General features: G+C 39.9%; 1 protein-coding gene across 4 annotated transcripts in view; it reads left to right on the forward strand.

The window, feature by feature from the left end:
- The window catches only part of TNIP3 (TNFAIP3 interacting protein 3), an 83,766-nt gene extending 58,382 nt beyond the window's left edge, over positions 1-25,384 (forward strand). For all 4 annotated transcript variants that reach the window (XM_075501158.1, XM_075501159.1, XM_075501160.1 and 1 more), the window contains 6 exons: positions 1,061-1,189; positions 6,777-6,893; positions 10,015-10,140; positions 12,171-12,329; positions 15,771-15,831; positions 24,206-25,384. In XM_075501158.1, coding sequence (XP_075357273.1) covers positions 1,061-1,189; positions 6,777-6,893; positions 10,015-10,140; positions 12,171-12,329; positions 15,771-15,831; positions 24,206-24,237 — 624 coding nt within the window. In that variant the 3' untranslated portion in view covers positions 24,238-25,384. The remainder of the gene's footprint in view (positions 1-1,060; positions 1,190-6,776; positions 6,894-10,014; positions 10,141-12,170; positions 12,330-15,770; positions 15,832-24,205) is intronic.
- The last annotated feature ends 385 nt before the right edge of the window (positions 25,385-25,769 follow it).

Below are 25,769 nucleotides of genomic sequence, written 5' to 3' on the forward strand. Positions count from 1 at the left end.
CCTAGTCACTGGCTACACAGAGATATGCCTGTTGCACAAAGAAAAAAGCATTCATATGGTGTTCTGTGCATGTGATTGTTGGATCTCATTTTCTTAATCACATAAAGCAGCTGCAGAAGAATATTTGAAATACTTTCTTTTTTTTGTAGAATGGGCCATTCTGTTACATATGTCTAAACAGCTTTGGTCTAAGATAGTCTGGCAAAAGCGGGCTAGTGAGGAATGCATTACCCTGGGAGAGAAGCTTACACAATGCCGCTTGCTTCAGGGTCTGATTTGGATCTTAGCTTCCTTCATTGTAGATTGAAAATAGCTGCACTGAAAGCGATAGTAGAAGAGAATCAAACTTAAAGTTTGGCAAATTTGTCCTAATACTTCCTATAATACCATCTTGAAAGACTAGTGTATAAATCCTGTTGCAAGTGGGATATCTTCATGGTAGTTTGCTGGTATGGCAACAGCATAGGCACATGCACTAGGAAGGGTCAAACTCAAGTCAACAAAAACTGTGATGGGGTCAAAGAAAGTGGATTTTTAAGCCTTGGTTGGTCACTTGGTAATTCTTGAGGAGGCTGAGATCTGCCTCGGTCTCTTGTATAGTGGAAAAAGCCCTCAGACTATGTGATACTGAGATCCGGTTTTGTCTTTAATGTTGTATGACACTGGGAATGGCTGGGACTCCACCAGCATTTAGGCCTGGTCTTACACTATGAGTACATAAGACTAATGCAGGTTTGGGATGATCATCTGTACGGTACTGATCCGCTTGGCCTGCCAGCTTTCTCATGGCTTTGTGCAACTGCAGACTGTAAAGAGCAGGGATTTAGTCTGGTATGTTTTCTCTGTCTCATCATATGGTGAGTGGTCAAAACAATTTCAACAGGCTTTATCATATCTGGGTTTTACTAACCATCTGCCTTCCTGTTCCCTCCCTTCCCAGCTGTGTTTGGGACAACGAAAATGCAGCACATCTGCCAGACAGCAGATATTCTGAAAATTGTTCTTGAGTAATGGTTCCATCTGCATTTCAGCAGCATCTCTCTCTATTTTTGCATCCCAGAAAGAAACAAAGGTCCTTAGTGAAGCTCTCCATGAAATGAAGGAAGAGAACAAGCTTCTGAAGCAGAAGAATGCCTCAATGATCAGAAAGAAAGAACACTATGAGTGTGAAATAAGTCGTCTCAATAAGGTATGAATGAGAGTGAGCCACTGACCAGGACCTCTTCCTTTAATTCTAGGGTCTCTGTTGTGAAGCAGTGACACTATCAGATGCCCATCCTTTCAGTCCTGGGTGAACAACCTGTTCATGGTAGCAAACTCATGATCACTGTTAGGGAGCTGGGGAAACAAGCAAGAACTTACTTTAGCTAATACCTGTACATGCTGTTCTTGGTAGGTAGTAGGGTTGCATTGTAAAGAGGAAAGTTAAGAGAATCTTTGGCTTCTGCTGGGAAACCTCTCTACGTGTCACATCTAAGCTCTTTCTACATTCTCCCTCCTTAGAACAAAAGGGAAATGGCACAAAGATGCTTTCATATGCATCCAGTGAAATACTGGGATTAAAAAAACCTCAGTTTAAAACCTGTTGTTTTACATATATTCTGTGTTTGAGAAAAATGGCTTCTCTTCACAAGACATGCTCCTGTCTTACTTCTTATATACATATATATATTCATACATATAAGTATGTATGTGTATATATGTCTCATTGAGGAAAATGCCATAAAATAGCTAAATGTGATTTATTTTTTTCTAACTGAGGGAAAGTAATAAATGTAGCTTTGTTTAATCAAAAGATCACATAAAGCACTGGGTGTTTTCTAACAATTTTGTATTTCATGGTGAACCACAAACACTTCCTGAGGAAATGCGCTGCAGTAACCATTGCTGTGTAACTTTAAGTGATGCACAAGCTAAAGGGCCATGATGTGCAAAAGTCAAGGCAAAAAAGTAATGTTGCCATATTCAAAAATCTGACAGAAAGTATGATCTCTAAGTCTTTTTGAAATGCATTGACAGGACTTGCTCAAAGCTTCAGTGTAACTTTCATTCAAGGTCATCTTTGTAAAACAACTTATTTCAATGTTTTATTTTGCTGTCTTTTCTTATGATGTGGTTGGAACTAAGACAGATGGGTAAATAGACCATACTTTAAAATGAAACATCAATTTCATGTAACACACTTTCCCACGAGTAATACTTTACTGATTTTCTATGTATTTGTGTTCTTCAAATATCATGTCATGAATGCACGTAAGACTGGAAGGGAACCTCTTTTAAGTCTAGTCCCCTGATATTGCAGGTTTAGTGACTTGAAGTTCTTACAGATTCTCTGAAATCAAACAACGTTTTCCTTAAAATTACTTAAGCTCCTTCTACTGTGTTTCTGTTGGAAGGCTGTTCTGGAACTGTAACTCTTCTTTCATTAGATACTTTTATCTGTTCCAATTGGGCCGAATTTATTCTGGCCAGATGATATTCATTTGTTCTTCTGGTAGCAGTGTCAAACAGATCTGCTTCAATCCTTGCATGAAGCAGATCTGTCCTCTCCATGAAGCAGAACTGTCCTCTACTGAAAATATGATCGCTCTCAGGGGCACTTGTTCCTTCCCTATAGCTACAGAGAGCAATCGTATTTTCACTAGAGGACAGTTTCGCTAAGCTGACCCAACTCTTTTGGTCTTTTAAAATACAACTACGCCTACTAATATGCATGTTTTTTCATCTCGGTCATTTTAAACTGCTTAGTTCTCAGTTTATGGAAGATGCTACTACTTGTTTCTAAGTCCATTAACCTTTTTACTTTAAGTACGTTGATCCTTTTACTTTTGGCTTCATCCCACTTTGATCCCATCATCCAGAGTACCCGAAGTATAGAGTCCGATCTGATCCTACTTTGATGTCTGCAGCATGAAAGTGATGTTGCAATGCCATAATAGTTTGCAATGCTATATCCCAAAATTGTTGGCTTTCCTGTAGTTTTTTCCTTGTTCACCATATATTTCAAGTACAAGCCAAATTTCTGACTTATTTTGTAACTTTGCTGCAGCACCATCTCAATTGTTATTTAAATATAGACTAATAAGCTCTAATGTATTTCCCCTGTTAAGAAAATCTGTTTTTTATGAAAGACATCAGGTTAAAGAATGCTTTACTTCATCCCATTTCTGATGTCTATAAGGCAATTCTCTTCAAAATTTCCTCCCAAGCCTGGCACACTCTTGAGGTTAGATTAAGAGATTTCTAGGTGCATGGACCACTTATCCTTTTCATAGCTTTGGAAACCAAGGTAGTTATTTTTCAGTCATACAGCTCCATTTTTGATGTTGAAAAGTTCAGTAAACCTCTGTGCTGCTTGTCTTGCAATTTCAGGTTTCAGTTCTCAGTACTTCTGAATGAATGTTATTTAACACCACGTTAAGTTAAGCTCAGTTTAACGCAGTGAGCTGTGAGTTCTTTCTCATTGGTATGTCTTCCTTGCTGTTAGCCATCCTGCCACTGTGCTCTACATTATCCTCCTTATTGGAAATACTGTCTTTAGTCTTGCTTTCCTGTGTAAATTCCTTCCTTCTTGTACTCATTTTTATAGCGGGGAAAAAAAAATATTTTATAGTTATATGTATAAAATACATAGTTTAATTTCTTTTGCAACAAACAGCTCAGTATGACTGTCTCTCTTACCCTGCACTTTCATCTAAAAGCTACCAAAAGTGGTAGCTTTCGTTGGGATCAAATCCTTTCTCCAGTCCCTAAAAGGCCCTAAATGCCTTTAGGGCATTTTAATTTTCCTTCTTGAAATTATTCATTTAGCTGTCCCTCGATCATTTTTCTATACAATTTTTTCACCTTCCTTGAGATATGATTTTCTGGGGGATAGGGGAGTGGTTTGATTGGGTTTTTTTGTACTCTGACTTTTAATGAAGTAGGAATAGCCAAATGATCTGCAAAAATTGCATACAGGACCAATTATAGAAGGTACCTAGAAGTTCTTTGTAATTTCTCAAATTTGCTAATTTGAAATTACAAATCTTAGTTACATATTTAAAATAGCTTATTTACTTTTAATTTGAAATGTCTTATGATAGTTTTATTCACAGTTGCTTTTTAAAACCAGTGGAGCAATGATATCTTCATTTCTTCCGTAAATTACTCTAAAACAGCCCCACCTTTTGTCAGTTCAGAGTGATGGGAATTTTGAAAGAAAAATATTCCAGTTAGATCTTTGAGTATTAGCTTTAGTAGTGTTTAGTCTCCATTTTATACTTGGGAACCCAAATCTTCTATAATGACATAATTCTCAATGATTTGCTACTGATCTAATAGCAACATTACAAAATTTCCCTTTTTTCCCCCCATACCTAGCACTTCTCAGCATGTCTCTTACAATCTTTCCTCAAAGATTTTGATCTGGGTTTAGTATGACCCTAAACCAATTCAGCTTTATTCATGCTACCGTTTGTTATTTTATTTGAAGTGATAAAACGGGGTCTCACAGCGTTGCTTCCAAATGAGGTTTAAAAAAATCCTCACCTTATTTTTCTCTACTGTTAACCTTTTGAAGATTGAATTTTCTGGATTTTTCTGTGTTTTCACCATAATCTTGAGATTTTTCATCGTAATCTTTTTTTCACCATAATCTTGAGATGAATCTCCTCAAATAACCCCAAATAAACAAAAAAAACTGAAGAACTGCCCAACTATCCAATATGCCTATATCATGATATGATTCTAGGAAGTGAGCTGCAAGGAAAATAGTCAATATAGTGACATTTGTTCAAGAATTAGGAGAACCGTCAACAGCTTATGACTATACAGACCTCAATTGTAAAGGTGCGCTACCATTTGGTAACGTCGGGATGGCCGTGATCAGTAAGATATGTCCTAGTGAAGGAGTTTTAACAGAAGACAGAGCCATATAAAAAGTGGGCACAGCAGATGACTGGGAAAATGGTACGTTGTGAAGGAAGGATGCTCAGTTATCTTTGAATTAGGGAATCTGAAGCACTTCCTTTTAAGGGGGGTCAAATATTAGAAGAGGTTGCCTGGAGAGGCTGTGAAATCACCCTCCTTGGAGGTGCTCAGTACTCAGTTGACAGGCCCTGAGCAACCTGACCTCCCTGGCCCGGCTCTGAGCTGGGGCTTGGACCTCCAGAGGTCCCCTACCACCCAATTGAGTCTGGTGATTCTGTGGTTGTCATCAAGATGTATCCCACGTAGGCAGGGGGAAGAAGAAAAGCATGTTTCGCTCACCTTTGTCCTCAGCGGTACGTGTAACAAACCACACGCCTGGGAAAGGATCTGGGTTGCAGTCGCCCAGGGAACGTATCATACGTACAGCGATATTGTCAAACTTCACTGACTCTTGCTGCTGCTGGCGATCCATGCCCAATCTAAATGCCAATGGGAAACTTGTTTTTATTATTTGTTTTACTATTTGTGCAGGGCACTGCCATGTTATAGCCTAAAAGGGATTAGCAGTGGCTCAAAGGGGCAAAAGGAGGATTAATCAGTAAGATATCTGTAATTAATTAATTAATTACAGATAGCTTACTGAAGATTAATCAGTAATCTTAATCCTCCCATGTTTATGTTCAACCTTATTTATGTATTGACATGGCACACAAACTTTGCCACTATTATACCAATTTCTGTTCTGCGTGATTCTTAGGAACAGTAGCTCATCAGATAAAAAGCCTCTCTTTTCTTTTCTATGTTCTCCATGGAAAGTGCTAATTTTGTTGTTGTTGTTGTTGGCCTTTTGATAATTAATACTAATCCTTGGGTTACTTTAGATACTGGTTCGCCTGCTTGGCCGCTTCGCCCTCCAAATTATCTTTCCTCCTTTCCTTATGGCATGAATGGAGTGTGGCCAGCAAGGGGGAGCTGGGGATCATTAGCAGGAATTGAACTTTCTAAAATGGATGACGTTAGCTGAGTCCATATCTGATGTCAGAGACATTGAAAAGTACTGAATGGTGAATGTTTGTGCCAGAGTAAATAAGAGATATGTAAGTGTAGCGTGTGGTTATTGATAGAGAGGGGTAAGAGCGATTTAAAAATTATCCCAGTCCAAGGGAGAGCTGTGTAATACTGTTAAAAATAAATAAAATCTGCAAAGAACTATGGTAGAATTTGACTGAAAAATAGAGTAAGAGCCTTGTCAGTGTAGTGTGTGTATTCGTAACTCCCTCTAGTGACAAGCTATAGAGACTACATAACTTCCGCTCAACCGGAGGGTTTACTTCGGTTCCAGTTGAAGAAATTTGTACTCTTAGTGCAAAAAAATGTTTCGGTCAGACTTTACTGCAGTCACATTTTTAGGCCATCTTTGCGCATTACTTTTATGTTCTTGGTTTTTTTGTTTGCTTGGTCTTGGCCTCAGCTGAGTTTAGACACCTGTCTTTGTTTTCCCAAGTTCTGACTTGCACAGGGAATGGTGTTTACGAATGAGATTTGCAGCTGTGATTTCCGTAGATAAATGTTGGTTGTTATAAGTAAAAGTCTCCTAACTGACACTGTCTCAAATTCATGGATGTAGTGTGGGCACTTTGAAAATTTGGACATAGTCATGCGTATATGTTATTCATGGGGTTTGTACCCTGTGTATATAATTGAAGCAACTGGAAGTGAAGGAAAAACCCCCACAAGTCTGTGACTCACTCTAATCTGTTTATTTAGAAGGCAAACATTCTAATAATCTAAAAGGGTTTTGGTTTTGTTTGGTTTTTTTGATGTAGTGAATCTCTGTTTAGTAATTTTGCTTTTTGACATTGCAGGCCCTTCTGGATGTGTTGAAAAAGCAGCACTCACCTGTTCTTGGGACTCCTTCAGAGAAGGGTGACAGGAACAGCCTTGAGGAAATGAAAACCCAACTTGAAGTTCTCAGACAGCAGGTAAGAACAGCTGGAAGTAAGCCTGGGTGGATTTCATACAGCATAATTTTGTCCTCTCTCCCAAGAATTGTGCCTGGTAAACTTGCTATGTAGAGCTTTTGAAAGGAAGAACCAGTTTAGCCGTAGCCCATTGAAATGGTGTTTCCTAAGATGCTGTCATCACAGCAGTGTCCACGAAGTGAAACTGAGTCCTTGCAAAGGACTGGAGCAAGGACTTTTATAGGACTCAAAGCAGCAGAATGGTTCTCCTGACTCTTGGAGACATCCTGTCAGCTCTCTGCTAGGGGCTGAATTTCATCCAGAGGGAATGCTAAGCTTCATGAGTTACTGATTGTGTCTTCTGCTCCTTTTTTCTTAGAAGTTGAAAGTTTAGTGAATTGCCTAAGAATCCTAGTCTTGGAAAACTAGAGTGTTGGCATTGCAATTTTTCAAAGTGTGAGGCAAAACATTTGCATCCGTAACCTGCATACCAATCACTATAGAGAAGTGTATTTATTTTTTTTTAATCTTTGTTCTGAGCAATTCAAGTGCCTTGTGCACTCTTTTTCTTTCCATATGAAAGAATCTGTTTAAAAACATGATACTTTTCAGATAATTTTACATTTTAGATCTGTCATCCTGGACAGTGTTAGGGTTAACATTATTGACACACAAATGGATGTGATCAGAATGGGAATTTTATTCAATGGGAATAAAATACTTGTTTCTGTCACGTTTGACAGCGGAGCCAGATTTTGCTCTCTAATGTAATGCTTGCCACATGCTGGAGAATAAAATCCTGCACTTGATTGTACAGTAATGAGTTATTTCATTTTACACAATAAAATAGAGTAAACCAATTTTTTTTCAGAATTCTCATGGGGTATCCATTTTATGAATGTCTTTTTCTAGTTGTATAAATCGGTACAGTGAGTTCAGACTTCCTTCTGCACGAAATGGAGCAGAAGGCTTTAACTGTACAGAGGAGGGACTCTTGGGACAACAGCGACATGACAGCGTCTCACCAGAGCTTGGCTGTCATCAGCCCGTCCCTGGCCACGACAGAAGAGATGAAGGCATTCATTCCTTGGGAGGTGTCCTCCTCTTTCTCAGGGCAACAGAATATATGGAAAACTGTGACAAAGTAGTTCCCTTGCAGCTTCAGCAGATTGTACAGCTGGAGAGCAGGAGGGATGTGGGACAGCAGAGAGGGAGTCAGGAGAGAAGAAATGAGGAAATACTGAGGAGAGAAGCATGTAGATGGACAGGGATACAAGAGACCTAGATTTCTTGCAAGCAACAGCTTTGCCTCTGCTTCGGAGGGTCAGGGGCATGCATGCCTCCTCCAGGCACAGGCTGCGGAGCTGAGTCCCCACATGGCCACACAGAAAGCCTTTGTTCCTTTTACACTGTGTTATTCAGGGAGGGGGTTATATCTAGTGGGGGACCATCGGGTCCGAAAAAAACCTTGCAAAAATTAGCTGCAACAGGCAAGTCGTGAAAATAATTTATAGAGCCCTGTGTTGACTTTTTTTCTTCCCCTGAGGTATTAACATTTCTTTAGTCCTCCTGTGAAGTCATAGTGCTGCTGCCAGCGAAAAGAAAACTGGGTCTGTACAACGAGCAGGGCATGAGCCACAGCAAGCAAGTTCTTTGGAAATAGACTGTCAGTGGGCTTTAGTGACCAACCAAGAGGATGTGAAAGGAATTCTGAAAGTTCTGGTGGTGGTTCCTACCCCAACGTGCTTTTGCTGTTGTTTGTCAGTAGAAGTGCCACCAGCCTCCAGCTTCTTACCAGGTGGATGCTTGCCCGTTAGTTGAAGAATTAAGCCAGTCAGCTTAACACCAATTAATTTACGGATTTGCGTTTTGCTTCTGAATCTGTGCGCTCGCTGCCTGTGCCTGGGGTGGTCAGATATTTTTTTTAATGGGATGAAGTGCTCTGATTCCTGGTGACATAAGAACAGCTAAGCCATTGCATCTTTCAGTATTTGAAAGGCAGCTTATCTTCTAGGAACAGGGTCAAACCTCTGTATTTCCATTTTGAATTGTCTACATAACATTCACCTCTGGTTCTACACTGGGTCGGGTAGGTTCTTTGGACTGCAGTTTAAGAGGATGAATTAGAAGTCCTATATTGCAGACAAAAGGTACATGGGCCAATTATTTTTTCCACATACAGTTTTTAACATCTGGGGCACGATAGCCTCCTACAGTTTTGCTTATTTTTTTTTTTTCCACAGTGCTCCAGCCAAGGTCTAAATTCCTTGACAGTCCTCACTAGTCCAAGTCTTCTGGTCATTAATATGTGACCACGGCTCTAAATACTATCACTTTTTCTGCACAGATTAGTTCTTTGTCTAAATTCCTTGACAGTCCTCACTAGTCCAAGTCTTCTGGTCATTAATATGTGACCACGGCTCTAAATACTATCACTTTTTCTGCACAGATTAGTTCTTTGGGCCACACCTTGGTTAGACAGCTAGTGCAGTGGGTAAGGTAAAGCTGCAGACAACTACGAAAAGGCGTAAAGCAAAGCAGGCCCAACGGTATTCAGTGGGCTATAAAAAGGCAGGACGTTATTTGATGATAGTGGCTCATCGTCAGGTTGGATAAGGTGATAATGTTCTGTCAGACTGCGTGCTAGAAATCAGTTTTTTGTGTTGTCCCAGCACCTCCTATCTTCACCAGGTTGCTAACTGCTTGCATCTGAGATTGCAGATGCAGTTAAAAGGGGGACAGTTAAAAGTGCTCATAATTGAAAAGAAAACTGGAAAAAATGTTGGTAAAATGTGTGTCCTACTACTGTTTATCCCTTAAAAAGATCGATGTCTTTAGTATTTGCTCTCTTAATATAGCTTATACCCTAATGTAACTGATATCTGCCAGTCAGCCTTTTAAATTACAAGGCTCTATGGATACTGAAGCTGTGGACTGTTTCAATTGATGGGTGCCATTGGAGAATAGCCATTGCTTGTCATTTTGGTCATAAAAAAGAAGGAGGAAACTTTTTGTTGCAGGATTGTAAAGAGGAGGGATCCTTTTGGAATGCACCCCGCTACTTGGCCAGTGTTTAAAAAGTGGATGAATATTTCTGTTGTGGTTCTGCTGAAATTCACGTACTTGGTCATAATGATTGCAGGTACAAATATATGAAGAAGACTTCAAAAAGGAGAGATCTGACAGAGAAAGACTTAATGAGGAGAAAGAAGCATTGCAGAAAATTAACGAGAGATTACAGTCTCAACTGAATAAACTAAACTCTCAGGTATGAGTCAAAAGAAAGTTACCATTGCCAGCACATGTGTATTTTATTTTTATTTTCTCACTTTCCACACAACCCAAGGCTTTCTGGCTTCCATTAATTGACATTGGATTTTATATAAGGTCACCACCTGGGATGAAATCATTCTGAAGTTATGCTGTAAGAAGATGAGAAATGATTAGAGATGAGACTTCCAAATTAAGTAGATGAAGGGAGTATTTATTGCAAAAACTCTTCAAACATATCTTAAAATGGAGTGGGGGGAAACCAAAAACAAATCCAGAGGACTGTTGATTGTTTCACTGGCACTTAATATAAGAGTTGTAACATCAAACCAACTTTTGAAACAAAAGCTTCTGTAATGAATCCTGACCTCTGCAGTGGAATTACAGAGTAATGTTAATATCACTGAGGAAGAAAAATTGTCTCCATCCAAATTAGCTGAGCAGCCACTGCAATAATTTTTTGTTGCAACATCCTTTTTATCTCTTCACAGTAGTGTCAGTATTCTGTTCACAGACATTCAGGAAGCCATAGTAAAATCATGGCATGCAAAACTCTGAGCTTTCTCAATCCCCTTTAAAAATGATGAAATTTCGAGGTTTCCTGTCTTGACAAAATTGTGCAATATTTTAAAAGAATGGCCAATTACCAAAATGTTCTGTGATGATTTATTGTCCTCCCCAACGTTGTTGTGAAACAGAAACTTCAGTATTGGCTTATTCTCAACCAGGCCGTGCATCAATACTAGTAGGGTCTTGCAGTAGTATCAGAGGCAAGGTGCTGTCAGGTACCCCTCACTCCCATCAGCTTCAGCAGGAGTGGAGAAGAGGCTGGGCATCCTGGCCGATGCTGGGTGCTGCTGCAATAAGGCCTCAGACTTGTCAGAGCTTTTATGGGTACTTGGCAGGATTTCATGCAAGTATAAAACTATCAATGCCAGAGGGAATGCCGTGATTTGCCACTCAGGGCACCCCAGGCGTATAGAAGTACCTTGGACAAATCTGTTAGCACTGCATGCAATAACTTTCAGGTATATTTCCCCCACGCATCAGCCCACTCCTGGGTGCTTCAATAAGGTAAAGAAATTTTTTTGTAGGAGACAGAGTACTCAGACACCTTATTCCTATATATTTTTGCATTGTCTAGAGACTGTAAAAGACTAAATTTCTTGCACAACCCCAACCAGTCAATGGATGCTCTGAGAACCTCTCACAACAGTGACAGTGAAGAGGGGGACTACAAATGGGGCTAAAAGGCCTTTCCCACTCCTCTCCAGCCGCTCTGGACCAGGAGAAATGCCAACAGCACTGCACGTGTACAGCATACCCGAAGGGCTGTACAAGTGTTGTGTAATGTGTATGTACGACTCGACTGTCCCTGCATTGCATCGACAGTTTACACTAGAGATCTTCTTGTTTGTCTCTTCCTGCCTTGGGATTTGATTAAACAGAGCTTGTGAACGATTTTAAACATGAGAGGAACCATATAGAATACTTATTAGTTTGTTTTCTTAAGTCAAATTATTTACTTGTGGCTCATCTTTAAGCCCTCCTTGCTCTGTCTTAGGCAAATTCCCATTGACTCTGCTGGGACACAGAGGGCCTAAGAAAAGACAGACCCAAATCTCAAGGCCATCGACTTTGGTCCTTTACCAAAATTATTTATTTTTCTTTTTATGCAAGTGCCTGTCCATGTGGTTCTGCTTTGAACTATTGAAAGCTACTGTGTGTAATGAAAATGTTTCCTGAATACAGAAAACACCCAGAAATGTGTTTGCCATATCTTGAAACCAATATTTTCTGAAATAAAAACGTGTCAAGACTCTGGTGTGGCACAAGTCAGCTTTCTTAAATAATTTTTTAAATCATTAACAGTCTGAAGGGTCTAAACGAGCAACATTGCAACCCATGCTGAGAGGGGAGAGTTTCTTCGCCATTGCTTTTTACTGATGAATTTGTACGTGAATATTCTGTTGGTGATCACATCCTGCTACTAATGCCTTTCTTCTTGCTTCTCTTATTTTTTGACAGACAAAAGACCTCCCAGTACAGTCTGAGAGGCCCAGCTACCCACCTCCCCTCTTCCTCTCACCATGTGTTAATTATGGCAGTTGTGGGTTGGTTCTTCACTATCAAGATCCTCGAGTACATCCAGCGTCTCGCAGGGCACATGAGCAGCAACAGCACTCAGTAAGGTTCCCACCATCTCCCATTTCACAAGGGCACTGCTTTTCTCACAGCACGGTGACCACAGGAGAATAACGTGGTGCTATCACAGTGCCATCCTCACCAATAACTCAATCTGTTGTTTCCCAGTTTGTTGTCGGTTCCAGATCAAGATTTTGTACTGGGTTTAGAATTAGCCCTAGGTCTGGAGCAGCCTTCCTGATTTCTCTTGAAGCTGATTTCTCACAAGAAGTTGCTCTTCCCTTACTATCTTCCCCAAAATGCTGATTTTCTCTTGATAGTTGTGTTCTTTTCTTCCTTGCTGTTCCAGTGTCTTCAGTCCTGAATTGCAGGGTGCTGCCATGTGCAAATCAAAGCATAACCAACAGAAATCTGCACACAAAGAGGAAAAATTGCAGCAATTTAAATATATAGTTGATGAGTTATACTTTAAGTATATCCTTATATATTTTAAATTTACTTTGGCAAATACTATTTATCTACAATACCACTAAGAAGAAAAAGGGGACTATTATACATTTGTTTTCAATGATACTGGTGGTCATTCCATAATTAAAAAAATAAGGTTGTTTGATTGGACTCTTGCTGATTTCTTAGATTAATTTACTTCCACAACACACATGCAGAGCCCTTTCTAGCTATGTAGTAACCCAAGTTCAGAAATATGGATCTGGTCTCTGGAGCCCAGTTCTGGGCCTTCAACATAAATGATAGTAACAAAAATGAGAGCATCGCTGTGGTCAGCATTATTATGGTCTCTTCCTTCTATTCAGTCTAATAAAGCTTGTTGGCTAATATGTCTTATTTTCATGTCTTACACTGGGTATTTCTTTCTCTGGCCTTGTCTTTGGGAAATTACTCTCCTCCTTCTTCACTTACGACTTCTGTATTCATAGGTAATATAACTGTCCTGCCATCAGGCAATACCGCTGTAGCCAGGCTGCACAATCTCAGGTTCCCTTTACACCTTCTGGGGCAGGCAGACAAGCTATTGGCAAGATTCACAACGCTGCTACTAAACTGTAAGGGCGAAATCCCAGATGCTATTACTTGTACCCAGTAGTATCTTCCCTCTGGTACACTGCTGTGAAATGGGATTACGTGAGGAATAAGGTTCTACTGAGGGTGAGACGCTCTGGCTGTGAGTGCTTTAGGAATGCAATTTTCCCAAGCAAGCCTGTGTATCGCAAAAAAAAAAAAAAAAAAAACAACAACAAAAAAAAACCAGCAAAAGTGGAAGTTGTACCTGAGCGTGGCTAAGACAATGGGAAATTTGCCTTTTTTCCCGGCACACGACAGGGTCCTGTCTTCCTCAGCATGAAGAAGAATAGCTTTGCACTAGGGCAGGTTATATGAGGGGGAGTTATCTATTTCAAGGAAAATACTGCTTCAAAGAATGGTATTTTTGAAGTGCTTTGGGTTGTTTAAGTAGGTTGTGCTTGTTCAAATCTAGTGAGAATGCATTTAAACATGGTGAATGTCATTTTAAATACACAGTATCTGTTTCTAGCTATAAAGCTGTCACATCCGGAAAGATGTTCATTATTTGAGAAATTATAGCCAAATTTTTGCAAAACACGTATAAGGCTTTCAGACTGTAGAAATCCAGCGGAAAAGCTGTGGTCAACCAAGTCATTTCTATGCTTCAGGAGTGTGCTTATCTGCCTATTTATCAGAGTTGGAAGTATTGCAGAATGTTTTTCACTGCAATTTGGACACAGTCCCAGATTATTTTGGCTCTTCTCCCTGAACTTTCATCATCTGGGTTTCTAATTCTGTGAGGGATCACTGGGTTTACAACTTTGCCATTCCTGCTGGAGTGCCGGGGTCAGTTTAGCTGGTTGCTTTGTAACTCCCAGTTTCATTCTGAGTTTTCTTTGAAATTCTTTGTCTGCGTGAGTGCAGTGTTGCTGCTCTGAGCTTTTGATACCTCCCTGAGCAATTTGTTTAGCAACGAAGAAAGGTGTTAGAATTTAATGAGTGTCCTGAGTTAACGTACGTAATCCTGTGTTTAGTCTGTGCTTTTGCTTTTTCGTTCTTTTTATATCTTGCACCTTTTCGTTCCTTTTTGCATTGTTAGTAGAAACATTTTGTTTAGTCTGACATGAAATACACCTCTTGTTTCTGAAATTCACTCAAGTTTGCATAGTGTAAGTACATACGAAAGAGAAGAGTAATCAGAGAACAGAAAATTCAACAGAAACTCAAAAAAGCAATGCAAATAAGTGTATTTTGAGCCATTGGTGGAAAAACTACCTGTGCTTAAAGCAAAGCAGAGTCTTGCTTTGTATCAAAGCCTATTTTGTTTGCCCACAAGCACAGAATTAGTTAATAGTTCCTGTGGCTGGCATAATTTAAGTGAAAATACGATAGCTCCTTTTTTCCTAACAGTGTAGGAGAGTGATTACTGCTATGTAACTACGAAGGACAGCATACATAAAAGTTAAATCTCTTTTCTGTATCTACAGCTTCATCCTGCCATCTTAATTTAGGGAAAACTTCTTTAGAAGTCTATGAAATTTCTTCCCTACAAGTTGAAATCTGTAAGAGTCTCCTTGGGGCTACTCAGGATTTTGTCAGAGTAATTTTTGCAAAACAAGAATTATTTTCCCAGTTTAACTAGTTGGAAGCAGTAATTACCTGGAATTTGACAAGCTTGCATGTGCTACTTAAACCAGATAGCTTAATACAGCTTCAGCTGAAATGTCTGGTCCCAAAATTGTTTTCTCTAGTGGTAATTTGCTACTCATTTACCACGGTGTGTGGTATAAACTATAATGCAGTATTTCTTTCTTCCAGGATTTCCCTGGACAAAACTATGCATGGACATAACCTTCCTGTATTTCCTCTTATAAGAAAGATGGGAAGTTTTCCCATCCCACAGTATTTTCAAGAAATTACTTGATAACAGCTAGTGTTATAGTAACGCTAATGCTAGCTAACCTGTGGGGAAGGGAGGAGGGGAGAGAACTTTATTAAATGGGTTATCCCTGTCACACTGAACCATGTTACAGATGTTACACATATTCAGACTGGAACAGCTTCACCTGTCAGGTCGATGTGTACCAGGTTTCTCTGGGGTTCTTTAGTGCAGAGAATGTGATGCCTGTTAGTATCTTCTGGTGCACTTTATTCCTTAGCCCTTTTAAAATCTGATTTGTTTCTGTTAATGTTTCTTTTGATTTGTGGGATCTAGAAAGGTTTACACCAATATTTCTAATGAGTCCAGCATCTAAACCACATGTCATAAAAAAGGAAGCAAGCTGAAAGACTCGATCAGTGGAAATATAAAGCTAAATATAAGGGGTTTTTTTTGTAAACTACTTTTGTATGACTAATAAAAAACTTCGCAGCACAATTATATTTTTATCATGTCACTATTCTTTTGTTTGAAGTGTCTATGAAGTCCATATTGCTGTAATAATGTTTTATTGTTCTGTGCAGCCAGACTATCAGTGGTATGTTCCTGACCAGTTTCCGCCAGATGTGCAGCACAAGGCAAATGGTAAGAGAACAGCTGTACAGAGCATATTTTAAATGTACTTTTTTAAAATGGGGGCCTTTGAGGGATGTAGAGTAAACTTTCATATTTATCTGTTGAGTGCTTACGTGACAGCTTTGCCTCAGAGAGCCAAGGTTGGTGTATGTGCAACACAGGTGAGGTTTCTAACATAATACCATCTACATTATGGCTTTCAGCTTCATTGCAATTCATAAAATGTCTCTATTACACATTATAGGATCACACATTTGCCTCATTAAACACCTAGTAATAGTCCTAAAGAAAAGATATCCTCAGAGTTGTCCTTAGAGCTTCTGTTGCTCCAGCTAAGACTAAATTTAATGATGTGCCGAACCGGGGGGCCGAGATGGGGCAGATTTTAGAAGGCCTTGGTAACAAAGTACAGGCTTTAGGATATTGCTTCACCTTAAAGGCAAAATGCCCATTGCTATTCTTGGTCTGCTCTGATAGTTCAAAGTGCCAGGTCTGAAAATAAAACCATGTAAATGGACAAAGTTAATTAGTTGCCAAAGTGTTGGTGCAAACTATCTTTTGGAAACCAGGTGGAGTATTTAATATTTGTACCTGGATTTTAAATCATGCCAAGTTCCTGGGTGTTTCGAAGTACTTGTTTCAGACCACTCAAAAGATGAATGCCAGAGAGCACAAGGAAGAAGGGACGCTGTTCTGGGTGGGAATCTGCCCCTCCAGATCTTCTCCTTCAGAAACTCCCCTAAACCACCCCTTTTCTCTCAAAAGTAGTTGAGAATTATGGCACCTAAAGTTTTGTGTTTTGCTCTGTTCTCATGTCTCGTGGCCTTTTTGTAGAGATACCATCTCAGAGGAATGACACATCATCCTGTGCTGCAGGGGGACCAGCAAAGTTTGCTGGTGTGCACTGCAGGAGCGTGTGTGCTTCATGTGTCTGCCGTTTCACGGTGCGAGTGGGTACCATATGGGGTGGCAGGGACTCATCACCAAGAACTCTTTTGTAACATCTAGAAGAAGAAGATGGCAACAGAGGAATTATTCTGTTATTTATTGTCATCCACATTTGCACAGAAAAGAGGGTGGGGTGGGAACGTAGCTCGCCGAAATGGAGGATGAGCTTCCCATAATTACATGGCGACTGTTTGGAGCGTTCTGATGTGGTCGTAGGGAAAGTAGTGCTGTGACTGCAAGAGAGGACAGGAGATTAATTTTGTAGTTCTTCCCACTTAAACTCAAAGTGATTTACTGCACCAGAGAATACAGGGAGGATGTTTATAACAGTGAATGAAACAAGTCTGGCCACCAATTGCAGCTGTGGTCCAGGGCAATACACTTAGGGGATCTGAAGAAAGGGAGTTGTTCTTTTACCCTGCTTGATTATATGACTTGACTTCTGGTTCCCTGAAAAACTGTTTTTTAAATCTGTGCTCCATCTTTCTATTACCGTTCCTTGTCCAGAACATCCAAATACCTCCTTCTCAATGGGACAGTGAGTAGAACACTTGGAGACTTTTCCCTTCCGTTTTTTCTTCAATCCCCATAAAGAGGAATTCTCAACAAGTCCCATCGTAGCGCTGTGTAGGATGTCTGCTCTAACATCTTTGGGGCTCTTATTCTTTTTATCTTTGCTGATAAAACAAAGATTATTTTGTTAGCCATTGATCACAGAGAAGTCCAACTTCTACTATCAATTAAAAAGCACTAGCCTGGGCTTATGTATTATATATAGTCACCTATATTAAATCTGCATTTCAGTGTTTTGAGAAAGTGTTTAAAAGATAGAAACTCCAAGAATACGTGATGAAAGTATTCTTGATGTTCCGATTTCTTTGTTCTATTTTGTACGAGTGCTAATTACAATGGTGGGTTTAAATGAGCTAGTATGTGCAGCAGCATTCCCGAGTCTCATTTCTCATCTCTCATTTCCTCATTAGGTGATAAACTGACCAATAAATCTTATCTCTTCTGAGATAGGGCTTCATTATAGAAAAACAAAACAGCGGTGCAGCAACTTTTAGGCATGAGGCAGTTTCCTTTAAAAATGCTATTTCAGTAGATTGATGTTTCTAGGGAAAACCCTTAAGTTTTCCTTAACTGAACAAATTTTCCTTTGACACTGGGTATTTTTTCTTAAGGAACAATTACAAAATACAGGTCACAGGTTGTAACTTTAGAGCTGAACACAAATTAAATGAATTGGGAAACTGATATTTTTTTATGATATACCATCCAAAAAAGCCTGTTTTAAAGATATCTGAAATCTGTGAGAGTCCCTACATCAACTCTAACTAGTTTGCTATAATGTTATTGGTACTGCAAAGGCATATTGTCACCAAGGAGGAATTAGTAATTTCTTCTGCAGTTTTGTATAGATGTACCTAGATTGTGTTTTCCTCCCTCTCTCCCCTCCTTTGTGAGAGAGGAAGTTATTTGCACCCGGGTGCCTTGGCATTTGACTTAGGTTCTCCGGGAACCAGCTGTAATCAGCTGTAATCTCATGTTTTCTGCTTCTTGTGTAACCATATCTGTACTTTTCTTATGACTGGCACCACTTTTCTTAGCTGCTCCCGTGTTCAAAGAAGTCTATCTTAAAGGACTGCTGCCTCTGTGAAGCCTAGTTTGTCTTTCTATCTTCTGTATAAAACACCTCTTTGCCTGTATCTACAGAAATAAGATAATCACTGAAATATTTTTAAAATTTTTTAAAAAATCTGCTACAGAAATTTGATCAATCCTGTTTGATCCTATTTTCCAAAGTTTCTACTCCAGTCTGTTATTCTCCCCACAGATCTATGTTTTGGTAGTTGGCAGAGGATCACTTGTGCACAAGTCTGAGGAGCAATGTTGCCTTCAGCACTGAACTTTCACAGTAGTGTGATTGTTTTGATCTGGCACTTTTGATTTGAGCCCTTTCTAATTAGCCTGGAAATAACTTCATCAGAATGCAGAAAGGATGAGAGGAACAGGGGGGCAAAATGGGGGGGGACACGCACACATGACACACCTCAAAAAACTCTGTTCTTTTTTCCATTAAGCTTTTCTTTCCAAAATGAGAATGAACAAGAGACGTTCCATGGTAGCAAGACAATGGTAATTATCTAAATGAAATCCTTGCAATTTAGATTTATGAAGAGAGTGAAGCTAAAGGGAGCTGCTAAGATTACAGCTATGAAGTACAGCTTCATGCAAAATCCTTATGTGTCTGTTCAGAGTTTGGAGTGGTGAACACCTCTTGTTACTTAATCAGGGCTACGTCAGCTCCCTCTTTCCCAAGAAATTTGTCAGTTAAGTGAGGTTCAGCGATGTGCTGAGCAGTCCTTGGTTCTTTGACTAAAACACCTCAGAGCTATTCTACACTTCTTATTGGTGAAGTAATCTGTGTCTCTCTGTATTTTGCAGCTAGAGTATCTAGGGGCCGTTTAAGGATTTAATCCTACTGGAAAGAGCCTAAGGAGTTGGTTTTATTGATCTACCTCTCTGTTTTACAACTAAGTATCTATGGACCAGTTAAGAATCTGGATGAAGAGAAGGGTCTTGTAGCCCTTGTGGTTCATAAGGCTGAAGTTGCTCTATAGAGAGAGAGTTATTCCCAGAGTTGCCGCAGGCTGACTGCTGCGGCTTGAGAGACCAGTCCTCAGCCTTGAAATCACATCAACATGCCCTTGGACACAGAGTTCAGAGCGTGATGCAAGAGCATGCTCGAGTATCTTATCCCTGCCTTGGTTCATGCAGGGCATGGAAATGTGATGGTAGGAGTGTGTGTGTGTATGAATATGTGGAGGTGACCAAACGCAACTAGCAATCCTGGTATGTGTGTTTCATTACATTTACTTAACATTTTTACTTCTCTGTATGCCTAAATAAGTAAAACAAAAACTACTGGCTGTATGTAGACCTTCTGGCATCCAGGAAGGGATTTTGTGGATAAGACTTGGCCTTCCTTTATATTTTTGATTCAGTAATCAAGATTTAAATTATTTTATCATTTTTTTTTAATTGCCCACAGTTGCCCACAGTGATTGTTGAATTGCCTTCTTTAAGCAGAAATTGATGGCTGCATAAAGCCACTCAACTTGTTTTTAAAAACATGTGTCTGGCTTTAAGGAGTTTACTTAAAAGTTAACAAAGAACCATTCAGGCCCCTCTGGTTTTGGGACCCTAGAAATGGTTTTAGTAGGCTTCCTTTGACCTGCCAGGGGTTGCACAGGACAGTGAAGAATTACTAACCACATAAAATATAATTTTCTGAAAAGGATGGGAAAAACATTCTGTCCTTGATGATGTGTTTGGTGAGTTGATGTATTCCACACCCTTGCACATTTGCAGTGCAAAAGATACTAAAGGCACGTCCATGGTTTGGGGTGGCTTTCATGCCAGGCTGCACTGCAGGATGCAGTTGCCTGCCATCTGTATGTCTGCATGGCTGGCCACAGGAAGGCGAGGGTTTAACCCGGTTCCTCTCCTCCTGCTCTTTCATGCCGCAATCTCATCAAGAGTTCAGTTTTCCACGCCACCACTGGGATCTGAACTGAATCCAGAAATATTCAAGAGGCGGTTTGCAAATAGGAGGGTGTGGGCTGTATTCAGGTTTATTGGTCTGATTTTACTAGTGCTTTCTTCCCATTTGTATCCAGAAAGTTTCATGTTGCACCTCTTGTTAAACTGCTTAAAAACTCAGATAACTCGTACCAGAGTTCAGCTTGTCTACAAACATAAGTATTTATTCTCCGTATCTTCCCAAGCACGAAATACTCCAGCTGAAAGCAAGCAAGGCGAAGAGATGGATAGGAACATTTTGTGTCCAGCCATGCTCCGTCGGTGGGCTGCAATGGAGATCAGGTTGCCAGGGAAAGACCACTCAGGTAGTCCTCACAGGGCAACTCCCTGTCTGCAAAGCAGGATTAGAGGAAACCATCAGGCTTCAAAAAAAGCAAAGGTGTTTCCTTGAAGGTCAAAATAAAGAGAGAAGGGCAATGTGGAAAGGTAAGTGATGGGAGGCAGGTAGAGATTAAGGAAGATAAGATGTTGTCTCATGGCACTGGCAATGTATTTCCAAGAGAATAACTCTTCCTGTCTGCCTCTGGGCTGGTCCCGCCCCAGGTACTTTGCTGTGCAGAAAGCCTGGACCTAAACTGTGCTTAAATTCTTCTAGCTTAGCCTTGTTTGACCAGTAACACTGCCTTTGGAGGGACATTAGCTCCTAAGTCTCTTTGTGCTCTGCCACTCAACATTCCTAGAAGCAGTTTCTAATCTTTTTGTTCTTGGTTGTGGGGTTTTTGGGGTTTTGTTGGGTTTTTTGTTTTGGTTTGGTTTGGTTTTTTCTTTTTAAGGAGCAAGGCAGAAAGATTTCCAGCAAGTGTACTTAATGTCACTTTATTTGGCAAGCAGTGTTGACTTCCTTCCTTATCCAACTGTGCAAAATTGAAAAGACAGTTGAAAAAAAGATTGATTTTTGGAGATTTTCCCTGAACCCAGTTTTTTAATGAAAAATTCTCTGGAAAAGAGGTTTATTGCTCAAAGCCTACTCAGACCAAGAACCCTTTTGCATGCCACAACTGCTGGCATGTATTGCCTTTTTCACTTCCAAAATTAATCTCACTGTATTTGTTTTCTTGGCAGAAAAATTCTCAGTACATGTATTTAAGAACCCCAGTTACCTTTTCAGAACATCAGATATAACTACCGGATTTCTTTCACCGAAACTGTACATTTTTATTTTGGATCCAGTTATGCCAGGCACAGGGAGAAGCCAAAACATAGCCCTTTGCCTGCCTCTCAGTTCAAGGGGTAGCTCTGGAGGCTTGCGGGAGAGGCGAGAGCAGCTGGTCACCACCTTGTCTTGGCACGCCTAGGGAAAGCAGAAATCAACCTGCAAAGCCCTAAGGATGCCCAGATGAGCACATGAAGCAGCATGATGTGCCCGCTTACTTTCATTATAATATCATCTCTTGTTCCTTTCCACTCTTTGCTGCTTTCCAGATTTTTGCCCTCAAGGTACCTACTTTGCTGCTAATGTTGTTATAATTACAGCTAATTGGAAGAAGAGGAGGGAGAAGTGTGGGGTTTTCCACTGAAAATAATGACATCTGTAGGGACGGGGGAAAGAAACGAAAAACTGAAAAATGGATTTGTGGAGGTCTTCAATGAAAACCAGACAGAAAAAAAGTCAATTAACTGACATCTTAATTTTCCTGGAAAAAATCCCAGACCCTAAACATTTTTGGTATTAGCCTGTCCTCAGTGCATACATTACATTAGAAATTATCAGTGCTCCCGACTAGTCAAGACAGATTTAATTAGCAGCTTGCCATCCCCACGGGGAATGAAGATGTGATTATTTTCAGGATTTTTACTGATACAACTTGATTTCTGCTACTGCAGTGTAACAAAAAGGCCATTAGCACACCTTTAATTTCTAACTCCAGAACATGAGAAGTTGCCATTTTAGAAAGGTATTGCTTTTAAAAGTCAACCTGAGCTAAAGGTCACAGAATGTGTTGTAGTTTTTCAGAGTACCAGGCAGAAAAGTCTCATGTGAAGAGGAACAAGATATGTAATTTAAACAGCTGCATGATTTTATAATTTTATTTCTATGAAACAACATATCAGGATTTATCATTCAGTACCCGTTAGATTTCAAATGGCTTCACACACACTGGCATTTTTTTTTCTTTGAGAATGAAACATAGGGAAGAATCGAGGCATTTAAGGGCACTTGCTTGAAAGGGGACGTCGATGGTGGTCTCCTGGTGATAGGTGACGTGGTGGCTGTTTTCATTAAATCATTCTCTTTCCTGGTGACTTGATGAAGCATCCATCTGCTATCTGGAAATACCCTTAGTTCCTCATCGATCATCTAACGAAGCAATGTAAAAATTCATTCCATGCCATTTGCTTGTTAAAATAGCAGCCAAGTGCTACCTACCCTCGTTACATGGAGTCCACCTTTCTTTGCCTGTTGTGTTTTAAGTATGCAAGTACTCTGTGCTGGACTCCGAAGCCTCCTTGTACTGCAAAATTTCCAGAAGGTTTTCTGAATGGTTAATGCCATCCTAGGTGAGAGAGACTCTTCGTTTTTGGGAACTACATGTTATATCATGTTTGCCTTTCTTCTCTGGCAGACCATGCCTGCAATGCTGTGGTATCTGCTGGTTTGCACCAGCTGGGCAACAACTTTAGGAGCCAAAAGCATCTTGGCATAAGCAGGGTGACCTCAGTGTGTTCCAGGGGGACTTAGGACTGGGAAGGAACAAAAATAATTGAAGGGCATGCCCACTGTAAAGCTGCCTGAGGTGTTTGAATATCCAAGTCTTCTTTTTTTTTTTTTCCAATTTATATTGTTATATGAATACCAACATTTGATGTGAAGCTTGGAAGCACATTTCTTGTTAGAAAAGTTTTGTTCCACTGTCTTTGCTGTTATAGCGTGCTATTTGCATGAAATGAACACAAAAATATCTATATTTATCTACCTTGCACAAAGAACCAGTCTGCTAATCGTTGCTCTTTCTGGCTTTTGTGAACAAATAACATGAATTTTAGCTCTGATACTACCTGCAGGGAAAAGGTGTCACCAAAATCGATGATTCATGGTACTGCTGCTTGCTACAAATGTGGACCTTTTGGATCAAGTTTTCTTTCATATACATTTGGATATCATCAGCACTGTGGGTTTGGAACTGAATGATGGGGTTACTGTGTAGCAGCTGCAGAGGAATTCTCCTAGGCAATTTCAAAACCCTGCTGGAAATATTTCACTCCTAATGTTTCTCTTGTAAGCGAAATGCTGCGCGCACTTGTGCGTGTGCTACTAGCAATGTGTTACAGCATTTCCAGAATCTTTTGAAACTTCAGGAAGGAAGTATGTGTTACGCCGGCAATAGTATATTTCCTTTCTTAGATTTTATTTTGTTTTCCTAGCTTGAGTGAGTTCCTATCAAACACATCTTTGAACCACAGACACCTACTTAGCAGTAGTAGACTACCTAATTCTTCCCTCTGTCATACTTACCTACTCTCTTGGGTGCACCTAATGCTAATGTATACCTATGAACACTACTGAATGTCAGCTGTTCTTTTTAGAGGTCTAGAAAGATTTTACATGGGGACTTTAGGTTACTAGACCCTACTGTTTGCTCTGTATCAACAATCAGAACGAGATTAAAGTTGAGAGAGAGAGAGAGAGAGATCGCCTACTAGTGCACTGTATGATATCCCTACCCTCTTTTGCTTCTTCACACTTCCTGTCATTTGTATTGGATTGATTACAGGCTTGTAATGATGTACGGTATTGGCTCCAGGGGTGTGTGTGTATGTGTTACAAAATAGAGGGAAATTAATCATAATTCTCCATGTCAGAATAATTTGTATTGATTTACTTTTGCAGATTCATCCTCGGAGAAGGGAGCCCATTGCTGACAGCCTATGACCTGGAGAAGCGTAAACCAAAGGCTGCAAGCTAGTCTTGCAACTTCATTATTCTGTTTTGTTCTGGTTGTTTTTGCCCCTAGCTCCTTATCTCTTCAGTGCATGTTATTTATGCCTGGTGAAATCCCTGTGAGGACAATAGAAAAGCAGATCATACAGGCTAGTGATCCTCAGGATCTAGTTAAACTCTGCTGGGAAGCATTATTGCCCTTTGTTCTGAAGATGCTGTTTGTGCGGCCTATGAGAATCTGTTAAAAAGCCTTATGAGAGAAGATGCAGCTATTGCTGGGGATTCAGAGACAGTCACATCTGGTTTGAATTCAAGGGCTTATAAGCCCAAGAGTGTTGTGATATTTTTTTGTTTGAGAATTATAGTATTTTTTATTTGATTCCAGGGAATGATTTGTTGATATACCATCTTGAATTCTGTACTCTTTTTCTTGATTGTTTGGTGAAAAGGAAATCTGCTTCACTATTTTAACACATTTGTGTAATTGTAAGCAGGGTACCACTGATACCAGGCCAGGTAGAAGGTGCATACTCCCCTTTTTGAGTCAAGACCAGCTCTCCTTTCGCTTTGGCTCCAAAATGATATGAAAAATGTAATCACAGGTTTTTTCTGTGTGTACTTATTTGTATCAGAAGAATTTTAGTAGAAATATTTAATCGGTTTAACTTCTCAGTGAAAATGGCTTTGTATTTCCAAATGATTCTTGTAATGAATCTGAACATCATTGTATAACCTCTAACCTGAGAATAAAACCTGGCTTTTTAAATGAAATTGTATTTAGACCATGACATTTTTTCAGAAAATTGTGGTGAATGGATGTTCAGCAAACATTACCTGATAATCTGCTTGGAAGATTGCCGCTTCCCTTCAGGCAGGTACCCGAACCTGCTGAGATCCCACCTGAAAGAAGGAACTGAGATTTTTGCACCATAAGGCCACATGAGATGTCCTGTGTGCTTTCCTTATAGCTCAGAAGTAGTTAATATGAGTTTAAGTTCCCACACAAACAGCTTTTTGAGCTGTACAAAGACAGAGTCATCAGAGATCGCCTGTGTGTGACATTTCTGCTTTTAGAACAGGTATTTGCATTCCCATCAATATACAAAGGCCTGTGCATTAAAATAATAACCTTACAGGATTAAACATGTTCAGCATTTGATTTTGGACACAATGGGGAACAGTCCATATGAAAAGATTTTTCTCCTGTTACATTTTATAGTGATGCTGCTTTTGCCTACACTGATCAAAGAAACGACACTCCTAACTTATAATATGGACTCAGGAAGAACACGAGCAAAGCACTGAGCAAACCAGCCTCTGGAAAGAAATTGCCTTTTCATGAACTATTGAAAATTAGAGTTTGACTGCAACATTAGCTACAGAATAAACTCCTGAGTCTCTGTTAGAGAGATAGGAGTGTTTATCTCTGCATGAATTTGGAGCTGGCTTACAGACATTATAGCAGCAGATAGTTTAACCAGCAAACAATATAACCGCGCTACTCCTGATTAGC

The sequence above is a fragment of the Mycteria americana genome, chromosome 4 (genome assembly GCF_035582795.1).
Source record: "Mycteria americana isolate JAX WOST 10 ecotype Jacksonville Zoo and Gardens chromosome 4, USCA_MyAme_1.0, whole genome shotgun sequence".
NCBI lineage: Eukaryota > Metazoa > Chordata > Aves > Ciconiiformes > Ciconiidae > Mycteria > Mycteria americana.